Source organism: Petaurus breviceps, unplaced genomic scaffold, assembly GCF_028583685.1.
Source record: "Petaurus breviceps papuanus isolate PSGF00001 unplaced genomic scaffold, PetGlider_PUasm1.0 90895, whole genome shotgun sequence".
Classification (NCBI taxonomy): Eukaryota; Metazoa; Chordata; class Mammalia; order Diprotodontia; family Petauridae; genus Petaurus; species Petaurus breviceps.
The window spans coordinates 21,303,165-21,328,194 of record NW_027187372.1 but is presented as its reverse complement, the minus strand read 5'-3'; the positions used below and the strand labels follow the sequence as shown (position 1 = coordinate 21,328,194).

At 37.7% G+C, this 25,030-nt stretch overlaps 1 protein-coding gene across 3 annotated transcripts in view; it reads left to right on the top strand.

The window, feature by feature from the left end:
* Window positions 1–895: 895 nt before the first annotated feature.
* ZBTB41 (zinc finger and BTB domain containing 41) overlaps window positions 896–25,030 on the top strand; it is a 61,463-nt gene continuing 37,328 nt past the window's right edge. Inside the window, exons 1-5 of one of the 3 annotated variants that reach the window (XM_069074477.1) lie at window positions 896–1,133; window positions 1,563–1,607; window positions 1,736–2,992; window positions 17,280–17,487; window positions 19,221–19,290. In XM_069074477.1, coding sequence (XP_068930578.1) covers window positions 1,855–2,992; window positions 17,280–17,487; window positions 19,221–19,290 — 1,416 coding nt within the window. In that variant the 5' untranslated portion in view covers window positions 896–1,133; window positions 1,563–1,607; window positions 1,736–1,854. The remainder of the gene's footprint in view (window positions 1,134–1,562; window positions 1,608–1,735; window positions 2,993–17,279; window positions 17,488–19,220; window positions 19,291–25,030) is intronic. The other 2 variants (XM_069074479.1, XM_069074476.1) reach the window with 2 other exon arrangements.

Genomic DNA, 25,030 nt, shown 5'->3' with positions numbered 1-25,030 from the left:
GCATCTAAAAGCAGCTAGTCCTTTAATAGAACTGATTGCTTTACTGGCACGTCCTAGGAAAGCAGCAAACTGACGGTCCTTTCCTTTACATCTTTAAATCTCTTCCATCAATTCATTTGGTCACTCCACTTATTTCCTCCTCCCTATCCGATCCGTCAGTACCTCGCTGGGGAAACGTGGGCATTTTATTACATTTTTGTGTTCAACACTGCCCCCCACCCCCGCAAAACAAAACGTAACGACACAGATTGCTTTAGGTGGCCTGGATACTTCAGCAGCATCCTCACTGATACTGGAGAAAATAATGTGGACTTTCACATTCTGTTTATGTCAAATCACCTATACTTAACTGTGTGTTTGTGTGAATGCATAACCTAGCGTGTCTATTTAAATAGTAACATCGTAGACTTCAGAGGTGCGAAGCAGGGTAGGAAGGAAGGCCCGCGGGACTTGCCCACAGCTGCAGCTCTGGACTAACCCTGGGCAGTGTACGCGTGTGCGTACGTGTCAGAGCCTCCGAAGAGGCTCCACGGCGCACGCGTGTAGGCCGAGAGAAGGCTTGGGCGAGGCGGCCTCAGTTCCGAGATTTTGCTATCTGTTCAATACCGCAGCCTCTCTTTACGCCAAGGCTCGTCAACCTTCCCCTCGGCTTCTTTTCCTATCTCCTCTCTTCTTTACCGCCCCGCCCCAGGTCCTTTGCCAGAGTCAACCAAGCATACAGGGCCACCCATCAATCCCTTCGACTCCGCCCCGCTCCGCCCAGTCTCGGATACCAGGAAAACCTGGAGCTTAGTCTCGAACGGTAGTTCTAGTAATGTCTCCGGAGGTGGGAGGGGGGAAAGGGAGTAGGAAGGACTCGGTGAGCATGCGCTGAAGGACGTGAGTGCTCATGCGCAATGGTCCCGGTGGGGGTTCGGGAACCAGTTGTTGGGCTCGCTCGGAGCCTGCGCGGTGGGTGGGTTCTGTGGTTGAGGTCGCAGCTGTGGCCACTGGAGGGAAAGGGAAAGGGGAAGAGGAAGAGGAAGGAGGGGCGGAGAGGTTGGCCGAACCCGGAAGTAGGTAGACATTAGGAGGGAGCGCGCCTGTAGTGGAGCTCGGCAGCCGGGAGGTAGCGGAGGCGCTCTGAGGAGGCGGTAAATGGAACTGGGGCGGCTGCCTGGGGAACCTGGGGTGGGAAACGCGGCAGGGTCGCCGCAGGCCAGGGCCTCCCATGCTCCGGGAGGGTTTTCTCCCTTTCGTCCTCTGTTGTCCCTGAGCCTCTCCCGTCCTGGTGCTGTGTCACACGCTTAGGCTCCGGAGTAGGAGGGGACGGGTCTGAGGGGACAAATGTGTAGAGTCTTCCCCTGTTCCTTCCCGCCCCCCCCCCCCCAGCCTTGGTGGGTGTGTGGGGGGATCATGATGACCCAATCACACACTGGACCCTCCGCCCCCAGCCACACCCCCTTCTCAGAGGGCTTCTCCCTCCAGTGTCCTCAGCAGCCCACCCTCCTGTGAGTCGGGCTTGGCAGGTGTGAGGTCTGTCTCTTGTTTCCTTTAAAATTGTTCTTTTTTCGGCTTTCTAGACTTCCCCCGACCCTAAGATGTTAACACACTCCTGTGTGTAAGCTGTACGTGTTTTTTATTTGTTTGTTTTGTCTCGTTCATTTAATGATAGACAATTGAATGAAAAGTACTTTGAACTAATACATCTAAGTCGCCGGTGGGGATATGTTATTGGCTTCTTATTGTTTTGCAGACCATGAAACCCTTCCTCACACCTCTGCAGAAGGTGTTACCCAAGATTGAAGCTAGGTTTCCCTTTTAAGTCTCTTGAGACACTTATGAAGCCTCTTGTCCTGAAATTGCATTATTGCAATGAAGAAAAGGAGAAAGGTTACTGCAAATTTTGATGAGAAGATCCATCTAGGCCATCATAAAGATTCTTCTGATGGAAACAGTGCAGTGGAGAGCGACCAAGTGACCTTTAGTCATTCTACGGAAGAATCTACTCCTGAAGATCTTAAGTGTTATCAGCAACTTCCTCCATCACCAGATCAGAGAAAGCTCCTGAGTTCTTTGCAGTACAATAAGAATTTACTGAAATATTTAAATGACGATAGACAGAAGCAACCATCCTTCTGTGACTTACTCATAATTGTAGAAGGAAAGGAATTTAGTGCACACAAAGTTGTTGTTGCTGTTGGCAGTAGTTATTTTCATGCTTGTTTGAGCAAAAATCCAAGCACAGATGTTGTCACTCTGGATCATGTAACACATTCTGTTTTTCAGCATTTGCTTGAATTTCTTTACACATCAGAATTTTTCGTCTATAAGAATGAGATACCTCTAGTTTTAGAGGCTGCAAAATTTCTGGACATCATAGATGCAGTTAAACTGCTAAATAATGAAAATATTTCTAATTTTCCTTCTGAGATAACCGAAAAGGCATCATCAGCAGAAACTCTAAGTGAATTGGCTGGCAGGTTGTCAAACAGTCATCAGTGCAAATTCTGCAGTAGAAATTTTTGTTATAAGAAATCTTTAGAAAATCATTTGACCAAAACTCATAGATCCCTATTAATAGGGAAAAAACATGGGTTAAAAATGCTGGAGAGAGGTTTTTCAGCAAGAAGATCAACGAGGAATAGAAAGTGCCCTGTAAAGTTTGATGAGGACAGTGATAATGAAAATGAAAGTGGTGAAATAGACACATTTGATAAAGACAATTTGGATAAGGTCACTTTTGATACGGAAAAGTCAGATAAAAATGACTCTGAGGATGCTGGAAGTGAGTACAATGCAGATGCAGAAGCACAGGAGGAGGAGGAAATGTCAGATGAATACTCTGAAGGGGAAGAGCAAAGTGACAAAGAACATAATGATGCAGAAGAGGAGCCTGAAACTGCTGATTCTGTAGGAAATTTTCATGAAGGGTTAACTCCAGTGGTCATTCAGAACAGTAACAAAAAAATGTTGCAGTGTCCTAAGTGTGATAAAACATTTGACCGAATAGGTAAGAAACAACCCTATCTCATATTTTAATGCTATTTTAACTTTGTGAATTTGGTTGATTCTTTGTGAAGTTTAAAACTAATTTTTTTTTTAGTGTTAGGGAAGACATTTGCTACCATTAGAAATTTAAAAATTTACTGTGACTTGAATTCAACTATGCTAGCTTAGAACAAATACTTTTTTCCTTCTTTCTTTACATCCCAAAGGTGAACACCCTTCACTAATATATTTTGCAGTTATTTGGTATGAAAAATACTTTAATATTTTTGGATTCACTTAATCATGTCTCTGAGGTGCTTCTTCTGAAACTGAAAGCAGACTTGTAAATAGAACTACTGGTCTTATTTAGTTACAGAAAACTAAGTCACTAAAAAAGTACTAGTTAAGATAACTTATAGGTAAACCATGCCACCTGTGAACAAGAATTTATTAAATGCTTTAGTGCAAGGAACTATTCTAGGTACGAAGGGGTAGATATAAAGATGAATAAAGCATAGGTTATGAACTAGTAGAGGAGTTAAGAAGGACACAACTATTTAAATGCATAGAAGAGATATGAATACAGTATGCAAGCATTGAGGTAGCTTCTTTTTAATTATTGGGGATCTTGGAAAGCTTCATGGAGGAAGCAACTGGACCTGAGCAACATTTTGTTAGAAGGAAATTGGAAAGATTACCATTTAACAATTTTTATCATCTTTAATGGTTCCCGCTTACATTTTCATATCCCTTAAAAATAATGTTTTTAAAAGAAACAGGAATAAAAATCTTTAAAGGATTTAGAGCTGGAGTCTAGCATTCTTATTTTGCAGATGAGGAAACTGAGGCCAAAGAAGTGAAAGTAATTTTCAAGGTGGAACTTGAACCCAAGTCTACTGTTGCCTCTGTATGCAGTAATGCATGTATTATAGTTAAATGATTTATGTGAAAATTTACCAGTTATTAATACTCTAATGGGATTAGTAATGAAGTCTTTATTCAGTAAGATCTCTTATATTCAGTATGATTTAGGAATTCAGTGTGTGATAATATTATTATGCTGTCACTGAGCAGATATGGATGGTAGGGCTGGTCACATAACTTAAATCCAAATCATTATTTAGCCACATATGCTCATAAGTAGACTTCTGTTTTTCAAAGAATAAGAAGATAGGAAAATGCACGTAATGTTAAAACTTCACTGAATGTAATTTAATTTTGTTTTGATTTTTCAAAAAGTATTTAAGAATCAGTCTTACACAGCTCTAGGGACATATTGAAAATGCCAGTTAGCAGTGATTTTTGGATGAAAGAAAACTAGATTAACAACTTTTGTACGAAGTACCAATTAGCAGTGATTTATGGATGAAGAAAAGATAAACCAACTTTGCTGTTCTGGTCAGGGGATGAATTTGTACATAGTAGGTAGAATTTTAAAAGTTGTCGAATTTAAATAATGGATTAGTCATTTTGAAATGTTATATGTTTATTGGGAAAATAATTTTCTGATTGTGTGTGTGAAAGATTTACCACTTAGTATTTTTAGTTAAACAAGGGTGAGTTATAAAACTATTTCTAAACAAATCTTATTTGGGCAGTTGAAAAATGTTATGTTATAACATATGATAGCAGGAATATGCAAGTACATTTTGACAAATGTAAAGTTAGTCCTAAACCATAAATTCATCTCTAGAAATTTTGTAATGTTAGCTATTATTTATCTATTGTATTTAGTGTCCACTTTATTTATGAAGTGCTGATAACATTTTAATATCAAAATATGATATAACTTTGAGAACTACTATCACTAGATCTGTAATTTTCTGCCTGTTCGCATTCTTTCAATCTCTCTGTTCCCACTGACCATTCCCCTTCCACCAGATGCTTTGGTTCCAGTGCTTTATGTATACAGCCTTCATTGTGGGCCTAGACCTGGAACTGCACCTTGTGAAATGCATATTGGGTCAAAGTGCTGGTGTCATTTGAAGAAGGGATTCCCTAAGCTTTGTCCTTTAATTTTGCCCAGATCTTCCTGGGTGAGGTTTTTACCCAGTCTAGCTGCATTCCAAAATGCAAAGGCCAAACTGTATACCTAGGCACGTTTCTCCTACCTTAAATAGGTTATGGCTAGACTTGACATTGTGAATTGTAGCTGATAAATTGATCTTGCTCATATTGCATTTCTGCTCTTCTGGGTTGGAAGGGCCCAGAAAAATTATGATCAGGCTCAGAAGCATTTGCTCTTAATATACTAGAATCATAACCTTTATTTTGCCAATCATATTCCATTTCCTTTCCTTTTGTAAGCAAAAGGTGTAGACATCATCTTGTATATTTATGCTTTTCTTCAAAGCTTATTAATAGCTCACATCTTAGCTCCCTTCTGAAATAGTGAATGCCTAATGACTCCCTGCCCTGTAAGTGCTCTGAAATTATAGTAATAAAAACAAGAATAGGGACAGGTGAGTAAATTACAGTGAGTAATATATATTATTAATTATTTATATATATATATATATTAATCTTATATATTAAGATTGGTAACAACTTAAATCCAAATAACCATTTTATAATTAACATGAGATCCATGAACTTGTTTTTAAAAATATTTTGATAACTATTTCATCATAATTCATTTCCCTTCTGAGAAGGGGTCCACAGACTTCACCATTCCAGAGGGATCCATGATACACAGAAAAAGTTAAGAACCTCTATTTGAGGGTCTACACTTTCAGGGCTTCTGTCATGACTTAGACCTGGTATCTTCCCATCTGAAAGGTCAGCTGTCTTTGGTTCAAAGATCCCTCAGCATATATTTCTTTTGAGGATGTCTGGAGTTAATATCTGCATTAATTAACATTCTAATTAGTAATTTCAAAAATATTTCTTTAACTTTACCTTAATTTTATGTGAAATTATTAAATGACTCTAAATTAACTCTTGAATTTTTATAAATCAGTGATATAAAAAAAAAAACACTCAACTGAATCAATAGCAATGTAAAAAGCCCCAAACACATTAAAATTTATTTAATTGTATGCATTTGAATTTAGTGTCCATAAAAGAATTTGTATTGATTATTGTGATCTTTCCATGTTTACTGGTGGTTTCTGTTTCCTGCTGTTAGAAAATACTGACTGCACCTAGGGTCAGGGAAGGTATCAAGAGAGTTTAATATTCAAATGTATCTGTGAATTTATTGATTACCTACATTGATGTAGGTAAAAACCTGTCACGTCCAAGGCTTTTTATAAGTTAGTCACAGGTCTGCCCAACGTGTTTGGAGTTTTTTTTGATTGCCTCCTATATTACAAGACTTTTGGTAGTGTACTCAGTCTATTCATCGTTTTGTTGTCCCCCAACAGGTGACCACCTCTTTTTTTTTTTTGGTCATAATTTTTTCCAGTGACATCCTTTACTTCTTCAAAGTTCCTTATTATGTGTTTCAGCCTGCTTTAGACATATCATATGACTTTTGATAGCCTGCTCTGTAACAGGCACATGTCTCATGGCTATAAAACGACACTTGACAGAATATTGGTATTAAAAACAAGGAATTTTATTTATGGAAGAAATTTGAGGTCATTGAAGAACTTTGCAGTTTCCTAAAAGCAGTCTAGCCTTCTCTTCTTTTGTTTGCTTCTGGACCCCACTTATCTATTTAATAGGATCATCTGTGGATTGTGGAGCTTGCTTGCTTGCTCATGCATTTTCTCTCTCTCTAGACTTCATGTCTCTCTCTTTCTCTCTCTCTCACACACTTAACACACATGCACATACGCACACACATCAGCTTTTTACCCTTTCGCCGTATGTCATTATTTAGACCAAAGTTTAGTAGTGAAAATACATATTTTAAAATTTGACTCTTATTTGATTTTCAAATATAACTACTTAACTTTATTATGATTTTTTTGAAATGAGGTTTTAGATGCTTTATTTGTTTGCATTTCCCAAATAAGAGAGCAAGGAAAGAAGGTGGGTAGTTTTGAATTTAATGAAACAATATTCATGGAAGGTGTGATAAAAATATTAGTGTTGTTTTAATGTTTTATTTTTTGAGACACTTTAGTGTAAGGAATACCATTAGCACAAAGTTTACTTAGACTTTAATATTATATTAAGTTGTTATTCTTTTGGAACTATGTCAGAGTAGTCAGCATTATTTTAACATTCTTTTTTTTTTTTTTGGTCACTTTGATCACAAATTATGTCAGGTACAAAATTGTTTCTAGCCAAATGTGTAACTTCTGACTTAAGTGTCAAAAAGGTTGTGTGGAAGAAGAGGAAATAATTTTGAAGGAGATTTGGAGAGTTTTGGAATTGTGACAAAAGTTAGAGGTTGAATATGGAGAGGGGACATTTGGGAGAACTTGGGGGGGGAATTGGAGGAAGTGAATTCAAGCAAAAAGATCTAAGCAGAAAGAACTAAAAAGGAAGACTTGAGGAAGAAAAAGATGAAAAGGACTCGAGGTGAAAGAGGAGGAAATTAAACAAATAAATATGGAAAGACAAGTTGCTAAGTCAGTGTAAAAAGTTAGTAGGACAAAGGGGAAAAATTGAATGTGGCCATCAGGGTACCAAAGAGCTATGTAGGAAAGTTATATCTCCAGAATTAAAGATGAAACAGGCAATTAACTATAGGAGTTCTCCAAGAGAAGAAGGTATGATAAGGCAGTGTGGTATAGTGGATAGAATGTTGGACTTGGAGACAAAGATAAGTTCTACACCAGACACCATGTGAACCTGGGCAAAGCTGTTTAACCTCTCTGGGCTTCAATTCATCATGTGTAAAATGATGGGGCTGAACGCTATGATCTAAACTCTCTTCTGTCTTTAAATCTATGATCCTGTTACTAAGGATTTCCTTCCAGCAAGTTCAGAGAACAAGGTGAATTTTGTAGTAAGCCGAGCATTTGTTTTTCTTACATCAATAACTGACTCTTTGCTTAATGGATAAGAATAGATGGTGAAGAGGCTTGAAGTCTTCATCTTTCTAGGTTATGAGAGGAGATGAAGTGTTCTTTAAACAAAATGAAAACACTAGAATGACTTCCATTATGAAAATTAAGAAAAATTTGAAGAGACAAAGGGAAACTTGTGTCAGAAAGTTGGAGGATGGAATAATGTAATGGAAGAAAGGTAAAAAGAACCACTCACCACTTTTGGGATATGAAGCTCTTCTGAAGAGGAAGAAGATTAATTCTTAGAAGGAAGCTTTGCTTAATCTCCAAGAAGTAATGATATAGATGCATGAGTGATGTCAAGTTAGAGATCCTCCAGTAAATAGTAGAAAAAGAAGAGATGAGTAATGGCTCTGCTTCCTTTCTGAGGCATATTGTGGCATATGATAAGAGATAAATCGTCTGTTTTCCCAGGATCTGTACCTAGGATGTTGACATGGATTCTCCTAAGATTTCTCAAACAAGATGACTAGCAGTTATTTATGGGTATAATTGATTAATATCATAAGGATTCTAAATGAAATTTCTAAAGATTATAAAGTCTTTGGCAAGAAACTAAAAGACTTGAGGGGTATGGAGAGTAGTTTTGTAACTTGTTGAGTTGAGGCAAAGGCTTCAGAAAAGAGGGAGGTGGGAAAATTGAGGAATAGTTTAGGAAGATGGTGTATGAGAATAGGATTTGGATTTCTGGACCATTGTTTAAATTATAGGAATGACACACTCCTGGCCAGAGATAATATGTATTTAACATTTTTCCTTTTTTCTTCCTCCTTTTCCTGAAGTTTGGAGGAAGAAAATTGCCTGAACACAGCTACTAGGCTCAATATTATATATTAGCTATGATGTTGGAAGAAGACAACCAGAAATTTAAAAGAGGCAAAATCCAAGGAAGGAATTACACATGTACAAAATATGGATAAAAAAGATCAAGAACCAGATCTTAATACAAAGAGGCAAATGTGACTTCATGATTATCACTGAGACTTGGTGGGATGAAACCCATGTCTATACTATGGCTCTGGAAGAGTATACTTTATTGAAAAGAAACAAAACTGGTAAAAGCAGGAATGTAGAGGGTAGAGCTCAGTACCTGGCACATAGTAGGTGCTTAATAAATGTTTGTTGATTGATTGAGTAGTATTGTATGTTAAGAAGATGTACTAATGAAGAAATGAGGTTGGGAGGCATAGCAGAAATGACTTGAGTGAAGATAATTGGAGACAGAAACAGAAGCAATAATCTCATTGGAATATATTAAAGGTTACTGTAATGGTAATTTGAAGATCTTCCCTGCCCTTTAACAAGTCTAGGGGAATTTGAGGATCTTTCCTGATTTGAAAATATACTCTCCCCCCCCCCCCCCCCAAATAGGCTGAATGTGGTCACATGGAGCCTGTGGTGGGAGGAGTTTGCTGAAGGGTAGAGCAGAGAGCCCAACAGGAGAAGCTTGCTTAGGGGAGGCTTGTTTTTCAGGTAGGCCCACACCTTGTTACTTTGTAATTAGGCTGTGGGTCAGGAGGGTTGTGATATTCTTTGACCCTGTAGAAGGCTATACATATCTCTGAGGTGAGGTTTTGCTTTAGGGCTCACTTTGGGAAGAGTTGTGTGTTTTGGCCAGATGAGACACTAGGCAGCCATTGACTTACCTGGCTTTGAAAACCCAAATGTTGGTGCTTCTCTCTCTGGTAACTAACTATGTAGGTATGTGATGGTCAGACAGCTAGAAGCCCTGTCTATTGAATTGTGTTATTTTCTCGGTATTTTTTGTCTGCTTGTAACTTCTGTTTGGATTCTCTGAATTTCAGGGTGCTCACTTTTTCCCCTGCACCAGGTAAGTGACATGTTTGGTTGCAGTAAGATTGTTAACCAGTTTTTGGAGTTGCTTTCCTTTAGAAAAGCAGATCAAAGAACCTGTGCTTAGCAACCATCCTGGATATGCTAGGGTGCTTGCTGCTAAAGTTACCTATTCAGAAAAGGAAGTAGGAGGCGGAGTCAAGATGGCAGAGTAGAAACAGAGAAAGGAAATATATGAGTTTAAATTGGGAGAGGAGAAAGGCAAATGTAACCTTTAGCTTCAAAAAGAAAAGGGAAAAATGAGTGTCTGCAAACCATAGGTTAACTGAGACTTGAATTTCTGGCCAAATTCTAGAACATATTATTAAAGAGATTTTTAGTGAATACGTTAATGAACATTTAGAAAAGAACTGATTATTACAAAGAGCCAGTGCTGCTTTATCAAGGCTACTTTAGACTTCATCATGCTAGACTGAAAGTTCAGTTCTTGATAGCATTAACTTGACTTGTCTGTGAGGTGAATGCTATAGACAGTTTATTTAGATTTCAAGAAGTTGCTTGACAGTCTTTCACGTTCTTCCTGTGGAGAGAATGAATAGATTTGGGCTAGATGGCACTAACATTAGATGGATTTGGCACTATACATGACTGGACTCAAAGAGTAGTCTGTTGTTTCAGTGTCACTTTGGAATGAGTCTTTAGTGTAGTGTACCAGAGATCTGAGAATACCATAGATGGCATACTTATCAAATTTGCACATGGTATATAAAGTCAGGAAGGATGGTAACATTTTGATGTCATTCTAGATTGTCAGACTGAGTCTAATAAGTTAAATTTTAAGAGATATATACAAAGTTCTGCACTTTAAAAAAATTTATCTTCAGATATATAAGATTGGAATGGGGAAGCTAAGATAAAAATTTTAAAGGTTTAAGGGTTTTAATAGACGCAAGTTTAACATGAGTCATCAGTGTGATAATGCAATAAAAAATGTTTACATGATGTTACTCTAAGAGTTTCATAGTGTCCAAGATGAGAGGTGTGATAATTTCATTTTATTCAGTCCTTGTCAGACCATATATGGAGGTGATGTCCAGGGCAAAGTAACCAGAATGCTGAAGTCAGTTAACTTTTGTCAAGCACCTACTATGTGCCAGGCACCATGCTAAGCACTAAATACTGGAGATACAAAAAGAGGCAAAAAGCAGTACCTACCTTCAGGAAGCTCACATTCTAATGGAGGAGAGAAAAAAATGAACATATATGTACAAACAAGTTAGATAGAGGATAAAAAGGAAAGAGACTAGAAGTAAGAAGTGTTGGACCATTAGGCAGAGGTTAGGACAGAGAGCTTTCCAGGTATGAGGAGAAGCCAGAGAAAATGGAGTGTCCTATTCATGGAACAGCAAAGAAAGTCATTGTGAAAAGATTGAAGAGTAAGAGGCAGATAGTTATAAGAAGACTGGAAAGGTAGAAGAGAGTTAGGTTATGAAGTACTTTGAACAACAGATTGGAATTTGTATTTGATCCTGGAGTTAATAGGGAGCCACTGGAGTTTTTTGAATAGAGAGGGTGGTAGAGTTGGACCTGCAAGGAAAATCACTTTAGTGGCTGAATGGAGAATGGATTAGAGTGGAGAGAGACTTGAGGCAGGCAGACCCACAGGCAGCTTATTGCAGTAGTCCATGTGGGAGATGATGAGGGCCTGCACCAGAGTAGTGATTGTGTTAAAGAACAGAAGTGCTTATTCAAGAAATGTTGCAAAGATGAAATAATTGGACCTTGGCATTAGATTGGATATGGGGGCAAGACATAGGAAGACATGAGGAGTCTAGGACGACACCTCTTTTGAGAGCCTGAGGGACTGGGAAGATGGTGGTGTCCTCCATAGTAATAGAGAAGTTAGGAGGGGGAAGGTCTTAGAGAGAAAGCAAATAAATTCCATTTTGGGTGTGTTGAATTTAAAATGTCTATTGGGCATCCATTTTGAGATGTCTAAGTGGCAGTTGGAGATGTGAATTGGAGGTCAGCAGAGTTTTGGGTTGCTAAGTAGATTAGAGAAACATCAGCATAAGAGATGGTAATCAAATCCATGGGAGCTGATGAAATCACTAAGTAAAGTACATCATGGGGGTTAGGGGAGTGGTACCCCCTTGATCTGGAAAATCTGTATAAAATTTTTTGGCCCTCCCTTTGTATCAGAGAAGAAGTCTGAAATATTATGGATTTAAAAGATCATATATGTTGTTATTATATAATACTATACATACATTTTATGCATTTCTGAGTTTCTAAACTTTTTCTGTGTTGTCTACTGGCCTTTGTGTGTCATCTGTAGCTTTTGCAGAAGTCCCCCAAAATTCCCATTTAATTTCTTATGTGGCCCCATGATGTATTTCAATGGGGAAAGTTGTGATGTGGACAAGATAACTGTAATATAGAAGGAGAAGAAAAGAGGCTCCAGGAAAGAACATCTACAGTCAGCGTGATCTGGATGAGGATCTGGCAAAGGAGACTAAGAAGGATTAGTCTGATAGGTAGGAGAGCTAGGAGAGACAATGGTGAGAATTGAGAAAAGGCCATTGGATATGACTATTGAGATCATTGGGAATTTTAGAGAGAGCAGTGGAATAATGAGGTCAGAAGCTCATTGTTTGTCATTTGTTTTCGAAGAAGACCAGGGACAACAGAGGGTGATATCTTGACTTGCCAGTTAGATTTAAGCAAGGCAGAGTTCCACAAAGTTGTTAGTGTCACTCTTTCTTCCAGAGTTATCTGAGTCCAGTGGCAAGACAAAAGTCAGGGTGGATAGCGATGGCCCAGGATGCAGTCAATGACCTTGGCATCTTCTGATGTCTAACCAAGCTCCAAGCACTTGACAGTGTCTGCTTCAGCCGCTTTTATGACTGTAATGGGTTCAGAAAAGAGTGAGAGGAAAGGTGGAAGCACCTATTGTAGATGGCCTTTTTGAGTTTAGTCACAAATTCAGTGATGGAAGGAACAAATAAGGGTTTTTTTAAGGGTAGGAGAGATGTGGGCATGTTTGTAGGCAGTAGGGAAGGAACTACAGACAGGGAAAGATTGAAAAATAATCTTTCACTTAATCCCAGTTGCCCTCCAAAAAGCAAAAACAAAAAAAAGTCTTTGTAAGGCATGTGCCTCACTCATTCATTCTCCTGTTCAAAAACATTTCAGTGTCTCTGTTGCCTCTGGGATAAAATTCATACCTTTTGGCCTAACATTTAAGGCCTCTTCTAGCCTGGCCCCAATTTACCTTTCCTTACTCAAGCTATATAACCTTTGTTATGTAGCCTTCTTTAGCTTAGTTAGGCTACTGCACAACAAAAACTGTCACCGTTTCAGGAGTACATTCTCTTCTAGATACTGACCTTTTGAATTTTTATCTCATCTCAAAATTTTCCTTCTCAGGAATCCTTTGTTGACCTCCCCTCCCTCTTTTCCTCCACTTTTCCAGTCTTCTAGTTGTTAATGTTCTGCCCTCATCAAATTACTTTTTCTTTGGTTATCTGAATAGATGTATTCCACAGAATAACTGCATTCTTGAGGGAAGAGACTGTTTTGGCTTTGTACCCATTTCTTCTTACACATAGTAGATACTTAATAAATGTTTGTTGAATTAAAATCTTTCCTTTTTTGGGCCTCAATTTCCTCAGCTATAAAATGAGGTTGGATTCCTCTTTGAGATATCTTCCATTTCTAAGGTTTTCCCTTTCCATCCCCAGACACTTTGGTGTGAGTGATGCCTTTACTTTGATGCCTTGCCTACCCCAGAACCCCAGCAGGAAGGGAAGAGCAAGTCCTCAGCAGTGTTAGGCAAAGGAGTAATTCTAACAGCTTTAATGTGATTGAATGGTATATAGCAGATATTTTTAGGTGCAAATTGGGAACTTCTTGTATTTTATATAAATGTACCTATATATCATGAAGCAGCTAGATGATTCAGTGGGTAAAATGCTGGGTCTGGAGTCAGGAAGACCTGAGTTCAAATTTGACCACAAACACTTAATAGCGGTATGACCCTGGGCAAGTGTAGCGGCAAGCACCCCAAGCGTCCTCAGGGTTTGCTGCCAACACAGGTTCTTGGATCTGCTTTGATAAAGGAATGCAACTCAAAATGGGTTAACAGGCTTACTTTAATCAGTCAGATATATATCGTTTACCTTGTTCAGGGGAAAAAGGTCAGCACCCCGAACTTCAAAGTATACAGGCAGAATTATCAAGACAGAAACAGATCAAGTAGACAGCTTTCCAAACTGTCCAGCCATTACATCCATACCCAATCAACATCTGGGTTTCAACATCTGGGTTTTTCAAAGCCGGGGGGACTCTGGACAACGGCTTCCCAGAATCCAGATCAAATCACAGAACACTTCTCAAAGTGAGCCCCAAAACAAAGCCTCACATCAGGGCTTATATAGCCTTCTCCTGGCTCAGAGAATGTAACAACCTTTTGGACCCACTGGCCAATCAAAAAGTATCTACTGAAAAACAAGCCTCCTACCCCAGGCTCCAGGTGCACTTTAGCCTAGGGATAAGAAAGATCTTTAAATTTACATTCCTATTACAGCAAGTGATTTACTTCTGTTTGACTCTGGAAAAGGAAATACAACCCCATGGTAAGTATTGGTATGCTATGGCCCAACTGATATGTATTGACTTTGTTTTTGATTCTTAGCTATCACAAAAGGTGTTGCTATAAGTAATTTGGAATATATGGGAATTTTCTTTTTACTAATAGCAGGATATAAGCCTAATAATGGAGACTGGTTCAAAGGGATGGGGAACCTGTGGCCTCAAGGCCATATGTGGCCCTCTAGGTTCTCAGGTACAGTCCTTTGACAGAATCCAAACTTCACAGAACAAATCTTCTTATTCATGTCTATTAGACATTTTAGTTACACTTTTTGCATAATTTCAGAATGTTTCCCTATATGGTTATACTATTTCACAGCTCTACTAGCTGTAATAATAATATGCCTATCATTCCACAACCCCTCCAGCATTGACTATGCTGTTTTTGTCATTTTGGTGGGTTTGCAAGGTTTGTTTTTCAGAGTTGTTTAAGAAATGTTACTATATGATTTATTTGTTTAGTTAAAAATCAGATGTTACTTTCCCTGCTTAGAATAGCTATTTCCAGTGCAGTTTTTTATTTAAGCAAGCACTTACTGTATGCCAGGTACTGTGCTAAAACTGGGGGTACAAATATAAGCAAACAAGAATGAAGATAATCCCTCTCCTTGAGGAGGAGCTATATATGTATATAAATGTGTGTATGTCTCTATGTATGATATAGAGACAATATATACCTGTATGTAAATATGATTATTTATTGAAATCATCAGTTGTGGTATTAAACTTTCAGACAGAATTGGTCTTGGTCAGAAGTGCAAAAAAAATTATCTTGGGCTGACATAAGCTGAGTTATATGAATGACTGTTTTGTTCATTTGTTTTTAGCAGAAAGAGTTTAAGAATATTGTGAATTGTAGCTACTGGCGAGAAAGTTAAGATTGATACTAATAATATAGCTTATTGGTTTTAGTATATTTTTGCTGAAAAATATAGGTAAATGGGAAACAGCTAATGGAGAGGTGTGGTTGAAGTTGGATGAAAAAACCAGGATCCCTTTTAGAGCAAAATCCCAGAGGATAAATATGGAATGGAATGTAGGCTATTTATTGAGGAATTAATTTCAGTGAGGATTTAGAGACACCTCTCTTGTAATCAGAGAGAGAGTAAGAAAGACATATTTTGCCAAAAAGAGGAGAAATGCTGAGCTCGCTCACATACCATGGTCTCAGTCATCAGAGTGACATATGAAACTGTGCTGATGAGGCAAGGAATGAGCTGTGGTAACAAAGGTCCCAAAGCCATTGCAGAAATTTGGATTGTGATCTATAGGTCTGTCAGTAAAGATTGATAGGATAATAACTAACAATAAGGATTGTTAGGCTTTGAACTTCAGGAGAAAATTGTTGGGGAAGGCAATAAATGTTGTCAGAGAAAAATTTTGGAAGCAACATTAGGGAATATGCATATTAACCTCTTTTCCTGGCCTTATTATGAGTTGGGAGAATGTTTGTGACTTCTCTTGGAAGGAGTTGCAAGAGGTATCATGTTTTCAAAGGAAATCCAGGTATCTTGAAAGTGATCAATTGAAAAGCTTGAAAGTGTAGAGAATTTCTTTAAGAACAGATGATTTATAAAGTTAGAGGGGATTCAAAGTTTGTCCTGAGTGGACTAGATCTGCAAATGAAGAGTAGAATGATTTTGTATAAGGTTGGGGATTCAGTAACTAGTAGTTAGGTCTTGTAGTTTGCTTCAGGATGGTTAAATTAGAGAACTGCATTTAGAGAAACAATAGGCTTGTTAGGTTAGAGTAGGTTAGAGTAGAATGTTGCCAGTGGAGGGTGGGAGAAGGTTGCTTAGTAGGTACCCATGGAAGAACTTGTAGAATTACTTGTTCCCATAGTCTTCTAATGATTATTTTCTAGAGGGCAAATTCTTAACTTTGTGATTTGTGAACTATAGATAGATAGACAGACAGATAGATAGATAGATAGATAGATAGATAGATAGATAGATAGATAGATAGATAGATAGCCAGCCAAATTGTAATATAATTGGTTTGCTTTGTAATGTTAAGTATTTTATTTTATGCATTTAAAAACATTCTGGGAAGGGGGTCTTTATATTCCACCATACTTTCAAAGGGGTCCATGACACAAAAAAACAAGAACCCATTTTTGAAGTTATATGTATAGAAAGAACGAAAAATGAATTTAATTTTCAGTTAAGCTTAGATGATGAATAAAGCTTTTGTGGAAAACTGGTTTGCAATATTTACATAAGTTATATTTTTAAAAAAAAGTTATTTAAAAAATTATTTTTATATGATTTTAAGGAATACATTGGGAAAACAGCTGGTTAGCTAATCCACAAATTTTCTCCTACCTTAGTGTTTTGCAAGTCATTGAATATGAATGACTCCTTTAACTTTTAATCCTTTTGCATTTGTTGGGGGTATGGAGAGAGAGGAGCATGAGGAGAGGTATAACTTACAATAGATGATTTTGTTTTGTTAGTGTCTAACATGATATAATGAGAGGCTGCATAATGTAAAGCATGATTAAAGTTCTTAAAGCCAGGAAGACCTGAATTCAATTTAACCTCTTGGTGTTCTAGGTACTAAGACTCAGTTAGAAAAGGTGTTGACTTGTATTGATGGGGAGGGTATTTTGTCATCTGGTAGGTTTTTTTGTTTTGTTTTGTTTTGTTTTTGCTTTTAAGTGTTAAGTGTCTGAGGCTGGATTTGAACTCAGGTTCTTCTGACTCCAGGGCTGGTGCTCTATTCACTGTGCCACCTAGCTTCCCCATCTCGTAGTTTTTCTTATCAGGAAGTTCCTTACTAATGAAATCATAGATCTCCCCTTGAATATATTACTGTTTTATTTATAAATCAAAATAAATTGCAGTAAATTCTATGTAGTAAATTTGCTGAATTAATTATAGTCTCTCTTTTTTATAGGAAAATATGAAAGTCACACCCGTGTTCACACAGGTGAGAAGCCCTTTGAGTGTGATATTTGTCATCAGCGTTATTCGACAAAATCTAACCTAACTGTTCACAGAAAGAAGCACAGTAGTGAAACAGAATTTCATAAAAAGGAACACAAATGCCCTTATTGTAATAAACTTCATGCAAGTAAGAAGACTCTAGCTAAACATGTTAAGAGGCAAGTATTCACTTTCTTACTATAATTTATTATCTTTTAAAATGGTTGTTTTTCTGGTTACACAAAAAAGTTGTGGGGGGATAGAGGGAGGCAGTCCAGATCTTTGATTTCACTTGAATAAGGAGTTTTCTTTGTACAAACTCTTGCCACTAATACATATGTCCAACTACCTGTAAGAGGCAGCTAGGTGATGCAGTGGATAGAGTGCTGGGTGAGGAGTCAGGGAGTTGTTGTTCACTTGTGTCCATCTCTTCATGGCCCCAAGTTTTCTTGGCAGAAATACTGGAGTGGCTGGCCATTTCCTTCTCCACCTCATTTTACAGAAGAGGAAACCAAGGCAAATAGGGTTAAGTTACTTGCCCAAGTATAACACAGCTAGTAAGTGCCTGAAGCTAGATTGGAATTAATGAAGCTGAGTTTTCCTGATTCTAAGTCCAGTGCTCTATCTACTGCACCACCTTGCTGCCAGGAGTCAGGAATACCTGAGTTCTAATGTGACCTTTGACACTTAGTAGCTGGGTGACCAAGGGCAAGTCACTTAACCTCTGCCTCAGTTTCCTGGGCTATATAATAGGAATAGTAAATAGCATCATATCTCCTAGAGTTGTGAAGATATGAGATAATATTTGTAAAATGCTTAGCACAGTGCCTGGCACATAGTAGGTACTTAATAAATAAATGCTCTTTCCCTTCTGCTTTAACGCAGTGTTAGTTGCCTGGTGCACACACTGGTTAAGTCATTTGCTCATGGTTACCTAGCTAGTATAGATCAGACTCAAGACTTAAACCCAGATTTTTCAGATTCCAAGAGCAGTTGTTCTGTCCTCAACAGCACACTGTGTCTTTGTATGTATGTGTTTTTCTATAAGTGAAATTTGAAAGGATAGAGCAGAAAGACTGATTGAATCCTGAGGTTTTTATTTATCTTAAATTCATGTGTCTTTGATAATGAAATATAGTTTGTGACTTTGAAACAGAAATTTTAACCTTCAATATGTAGAAATACTATAGTAGTAGTAGCTAACATTTATATATAGCTTACTATGTGCTATTATTTTGTACTTTTATCCCCATTTTACAGGTGAAGAAAACTGAGGCAAATAGAGGTTAATGACTTGCCTCAGGTCACACATTTGTTCAATATCATTTGGGGGTTTTCTTGATAGAGATACTGGAATGGTCTGATATTTCTTTCTTCAGCTCATTTTATACATGAGGAAACTGAGGCAGTCAGTTAAAGGAATCACCCAGGGTCACACAGCTAGTAAGCATCTAAGGCCAGACTTGAACTCAGGTCTTCTTGACTCCAGACCTGGAATTCTGTCCACTGTTTTACAAAAACTAAATAGTCCCAACTTTCAGTGAGTTTATGCTCTATTCATGTTCTTGGTGGTTAGTTTGTTTGGTTATGCTTAGTCTGAGAACAATAAGGTGAAATGACAGTATCCCATAAAATGATGTTTGATCACAGCAGATTTTCTCTTAAGTAGCTAGTTCATTGGTTTCTATAAAGATATTAGTCTTATGAAATTTAAGTGTGTTCTCCCTTAGAACATATCTTACATAAAGAGGTGTGACTATGTTAAAATTTTATTAAATACTAATGTGCATGCATATATTTTGAGTGATGAATCAATCCTTGATTCTCTGTGATTGTTAAGTATATTCATGTGAGTTGCAGATTTTGATAAAGTATATAACCTATCCAGAATATCCTTGTTTTTCCATTGTAGGTTTCATCCTGAGAATGCACAAGAATTTATTTCTATCAAGAAGGCTAAGAGTGAAAGTTGGAAATGTGATGTAAGCAACTTATTTTTCCTTTCTTTAAAAAATAAAACAACTATGGTATATACTTCCCTTTGGGAGCAGTAAGATAAATCCATCTTTTAAACAGAAATATTTTTCCAGGAACATGATATATTTTTGAATCTTAGAACACTGCTACCTATGAGGGATCAAGTATTGCAGATGACACAATGGGGAATCGAGGGATGCATTTTTCCAGTGCTTATCTATGTGCAAGAGACTATATAAGGGATATCATTGAGATACTGTATAATCAGAAAAATTGGTGGCTGGAGATAGTCAGCCTGAGTGCTCCATTGTTACACAAAATAGGATGAGACTCAGAGGAATGCCACTGGCATGTTAGATACTTTATGGAGACTTTGTAAGGATGTGGACAAGAATTGCACGTGATGAGATGGTACGAATAGAAGATGATTTTCATTAATGAAAGAAACACATTAAAGAGATAGACCTATTGTACTGAAAAGCTATGTAGCAAAGCTGAAACTATGTGTGGATCTGTGATTGATTGACACTTTATCAAAATGAGAGGCATAAATTATTCAATCACTGACTATATTCAAAAGAAATGATATTTATCAGTTGGTTTGTAGACATTAAGTGCCAGCACTGTCTTAAGCAATGGGGATATAAAGAAAGGCAGAAGATAGTCCCTGCCATCAAGGAATGCATCGTCTAACAAGTGAGACAACATGCAGACAACTGTGTTCAAACAAGCTTTATACAAGAGAAATTATAAATAATCAATAAAGGGAAGGTACTAAAATTAAGGGCAATTGGGAAATATCGGGTAGGATTTTTGCTTGAATTTGGAAAAAAAAAACGAGGAAAGGCAGGAGATGGAATTGAGGGAGAGCAATCAGTGAAAATGCGCAAGTAAGAAGGTAATTTTTTATTCAAAGAACAGCATATAAGGCAGTGTCACTGGGTCATAGAGTATAGGGGTAAGGGGAAAAAAAAGACAAGGAGGGGGAAAGTTGTGAAGTATTTTGAATGTCAAATAGGATTATATTTTTGATCCTGAAGGTTATTGAAAGCCTCTGGAGTTTTTTAATGGTGTTTGTGAGGAGGGGTGGTGGTGTTTGTGGAGAGAGAGAGTCTGAGAGTCAAACTTAAGTATTAGAAAACGTCCTTTTGACACCTATATTAGGGTGAACTAGAGGGGGCATCTTGTGGAGAGATGAAGCAACAAGCTATTGCAGTAGTCCAGGCATGGGAGTGATGAGGACTTGGCTGCATCAGAGTGGTAGAAGTTTCAGAAAAGACAAGGGGGTAGTATGATCTAGTTACCTATTACAATTTATATTTTCTTGACAGTTACTGCAGTAGGTAATCATAAAGCATTTAAGAAGTACAGACACCCAGGAGCCAGATATATTAAATGATGGATAATGGAAACAGCACTTCACTGGTCTTGGTTCCATCACTTGACCTCTTTAGGCCTTGGATTTGTCATATGTAAAACAATAATTATAGCTGAAATTTACATACTAGCTTTAAGTTTGCAAAGTGCTTGGCATATATTAACTCATTATGTTCTCAAAATAATCCTGTGAAATATTTGCTTCTATTATCCCCATTTTGTAGGTAAGGAAAGAGGTTCATAATTTTGTTAGCTTTTGGTTTAACCTTTAAAGGAGTTGTCCAAGGCTAGTAAAAATACAAGGCACAGTATCAGAGGTTTTCCTTATTGCAAGGCCAGCAATTCTACAGAATCACAGATTCCCCAATATTAATAACAATAATTATAATGTAATAATGATAATATTTGTAATGTGCTTTGTAAAGCTTAAAAGTGCTATATAAATGTTAGTAATAGCTAACATTTGTGTAGCTGTTTTAAACTTTACAAAGTACTTCACATGTTTTCTCATTTAATCCTCTTAATACTGGGAGGTAGATATTATTATCCTCATTTTATAGGTGAGGAAACTGAAACAAAGAGGTTAAATGTTTTTGCCCCAGGTCATGAAACTAGTGTCTGAAGCAAGATTGTAGGTTTTCATGATTTCAGACCCAGTACTTTATGCCACCTAACTGCCATAAATAAGATACCTAAGTAATGGTCATCCACCTTTTGCTTAAAAGTAAAATTAGACTAACTCCAATTAGCAAGACTTTGATTGTTGGGATGTTTTTCTTAGAGCAGTCCTAAATCTGCCTCTTTATTCCTTATTCAAGTTGTTCCTCATTCTGTCCTTTAGGGCCATATTGAATAACTCATCTCTCCTCCATGTGACTGTCTTTCAGAGGTGACTGTCATGCTACTCCTAGTTGACTAGTTGTCTTCCTGCCGAACATCCCTTGTTCCTTTAGTTAGTTCTCACATGGCATGAACTTGAAGTCATTCACCATCCTGGTTGCTCTCTGTCATACTCTCATCATTATCTATCCTACAGTGGCACAATTGAGCACAGTACTATATATGAGGCCCAGTCATGGCAGAGTACAACTCAAACATTACCTCACTGTTGGAAGCTATGTTTCTTTTAATACAGCCTAAGAGAGTCTTAGCCTTTTTGGCTGTCATGTCCTGCTGTTTACTCATATTTGTAGTTCACTAACTTTTTCAGATGAATGTTTTGTAAAACCCATGATTCCTCCATCTTATATTTTTAAAAGTGATTTATAACCTGTATGTATGATTTGAAATTTACTAGAAATAAATGTAATTTTATTTTATTTGGCCTGGTTTTCTTTCTGCATGTCTCATTGCTTCTATCTACCAGTAAGTTTAAACTCTCTTCTGTGCTGTTTTATTTAGTGGTCTCTTCAATTCCTAGGGATTCAGTTATCATCTCTGCCTCAATGATTCCCATATCTACTTATCTGACCTTAATGTTTTCTAATCTCTAGTCTTATATCTCCAACTGCCTATTAAATGTCTTGAACTGGTTGTCCTGCAGACATCTTAACCTCAGAATGTTGAAAACTAAACTCATTATCTTTTCTCTCAAACCCTCCCCTCTTCCAAATTTGCCTTTTGCATCATTCCACTCATATAGGCTTGCGAACTTGATTTCATTCTTGACTTCTCACTATCTCTCATCCTCTTTGCAGTCTATTGCTTAGTCCTGCTAATTCTGCCTTTATGGCGTTTTTCACAAAACTCCCCTCTGACACTGCTACCACTCTGATGTTGTCTGTTATCACTCCACTCCTGGACTATTGCATTATTCTGCAGATGTGTCAGCCTGCCACAAGTCTCTCTCCACTCCAGTCTGTGTGTCATTCATCTGTCCAAATGATCTTCTTTAAGTGCATCATATTATTTCTCTACTCAGTAAACTTCAGAAACTTCCTATATCCTCCAGCATCAAGTATAAAATCCCTTGTTTTACATTCAAAGAACCCCATAATCTGCCTTCTTCCTTTTTTGTCCACTCTTCTTACACCTTATTGCCTTTCATGTTCTTTGTGATCCAGTGACACTGGCACCCTTTTTGTTCTTCAAACAAGAAGGTATCTTCCCACTTGTGCATTTTTAGTGGCTGTTTCTCAGTACCTGGAATTCTCTCCCTCTGGTCCTCCCTGGCTTCCTTAAAATCCCACATTCTACAGGAAAGCTTTCCCAGTTACCTTAATTCTAGTGCTTTCTGTCTGTTAATTATCTTCAATTTGTCTTGTATGTAGCTTCTTTGTACCTAGTTGTTTACATCTTCTCTCCCCCTTTAGACTTGTCTTTCTTTGTATTACCATTGCTTAGCCCAGTGCCTGGCATATAATTGGTGTTTAATAAGTGCTTGTTGACTGAAATTTTAGCTTGACAGGCTCATTTGAGTTCTGACTGGCATCTGTCGTGTTTACTATGGATGCAAGAGTTAGGATTCATAAAGGGCTTGTCAGACTAGAGCATTTGTCTTAGTCTTCCACAATATCTATCTCACTTGTCTCCTCTGTTTTCTCCTGATTCAGGCTTAAATTAGTTTTCCCCTGATCTATTAATTAAATTAGCCTCCCATATACTGCTGACCTATTAATCTCCTGAAAGCAAAGTTTTCATAACTCTTTTGCATTAAAAATCTTTAGTGACTTCCCACTGTCTCCTGAATAAAGTCCAAATTGCCTATCCTGACATTTAAAGCTCAATACAGTCTTAATATACCTTAATATACCTATAATAATAATTATACGCATATCTCATCCTATTTTCTCTGATATTCTCTTTAAGTACTATCCAAATTGAGCTACTCATCATATCGTAAATAAATCTTGGGGGTTTTTCCCCTCCTCTATGCCTCTCTTCATAGCATTCTCTCTATTATCTGTGAATTTGTAAAATTCTCATACTTTCACCTATGTCTGGAGTTCCCATGCTTCTGTCAGCACTTGTGGAAATCCTGTTTGTCTCTCTAGGTCTAATTGAAATGCCACATCCACAAATCTCCTTATTCCCTCAGTTCAATATACTCTTTCTCTTTTGAAATGTCATATCAGCTTGTTTGTACCTTTTTTGTGTGCCACTGTCCTAACTGTACTTTGTGTACCTGGGTGTGTGTATAAACTCATATATGTATAATATATATTTTGTTTTTTCACATGCATATGTATGTGATATTTTGTATTAATAGTTATTTGTCCTGTTTTTCTTGATTGTTCCTTGAAGCCCAAACTTGTGTTTTATTTGTGTTTTTACCTCTTAATATCTTTTTTCCTGTTTTCCAAATGCTTTATTAACTTCTGATTTACATCATTCATTTCTGCCAGATTTTGAGTTACAAATTTTCTCCCCGTTTTTCCCCTACCCACCGCTAGCAGTCTCACAGGATATCCCCTCCTCCAATCTGCCCTCTCCCATATTTTCTCCCATACCCCTTGAGACTTTTCCAGTGGATCTTTATGCACCAGTGCCTGTATATCTTATTTCCCAATTACATGTAAAATAGTATTAATAATAGTATATATATATGTGTGTGTATTTGAATATTTGATTTAAAACTTTGAATTCCAGATTCATTCCCTTCCTCCCTTGTCACCCACCCTTACTGGGAAGATAAGCAGTTCAGTATAGGTTGTAGATGTGTGGCTAATGCAAAACAATAACATAGTAGATATATTGTAGAAGACTGACTGTTTTTCCCTCCCTCCTATCCCACCTCCCACTTGTTCTATTTTCTGCTTTGATCCCATCCCTTTTCAAAAGTGGGTGCTTCCAACTTACCTCCCCCCCAGCATACCTTCCCTTCCATCATCCCCCCTCTCATCCCCTTCCCCCCCTACTCTCCTGGAGGGTGAGATACCCTATCTAGTGTGTATTTCGTTCCCTCCTCAAGCCAAATTCAGTGGGAATAAGGTTGAACCATTCCCTTTTGCCTTCCTATTCTTCCCCTCCATTGTAACCATTTTCCCTTGCCTCTTCTATATGAGATAGTTTACCCCATTCTGTCTCTCCCCATCTCCTCTCATTATATCCCTTTCTCACCTCTTAATTTCACCTTTTAAGTATCATCCCTTCCTGTTAAATTGGTCCTGTGCCCTCTATGTATACCTGTAAACATATATACACACATTCACATATGTATTCATATGCCCATATACCCTCATATATACCGTGTTTCCCCGATAATAAGACCTATCCCGAAAATAAGCCCTCCCCTTACTGTGTAAGATTCCTCTAAAATAAGCCCTCCCCCGAAAATAAGCCCTATTGAGATTGCTACTGTAGTGAAGGTGATCCCCTGCACTACACGCTACATTACAGTACCCTCTGTATGCACCGTTCCCCCCCCCC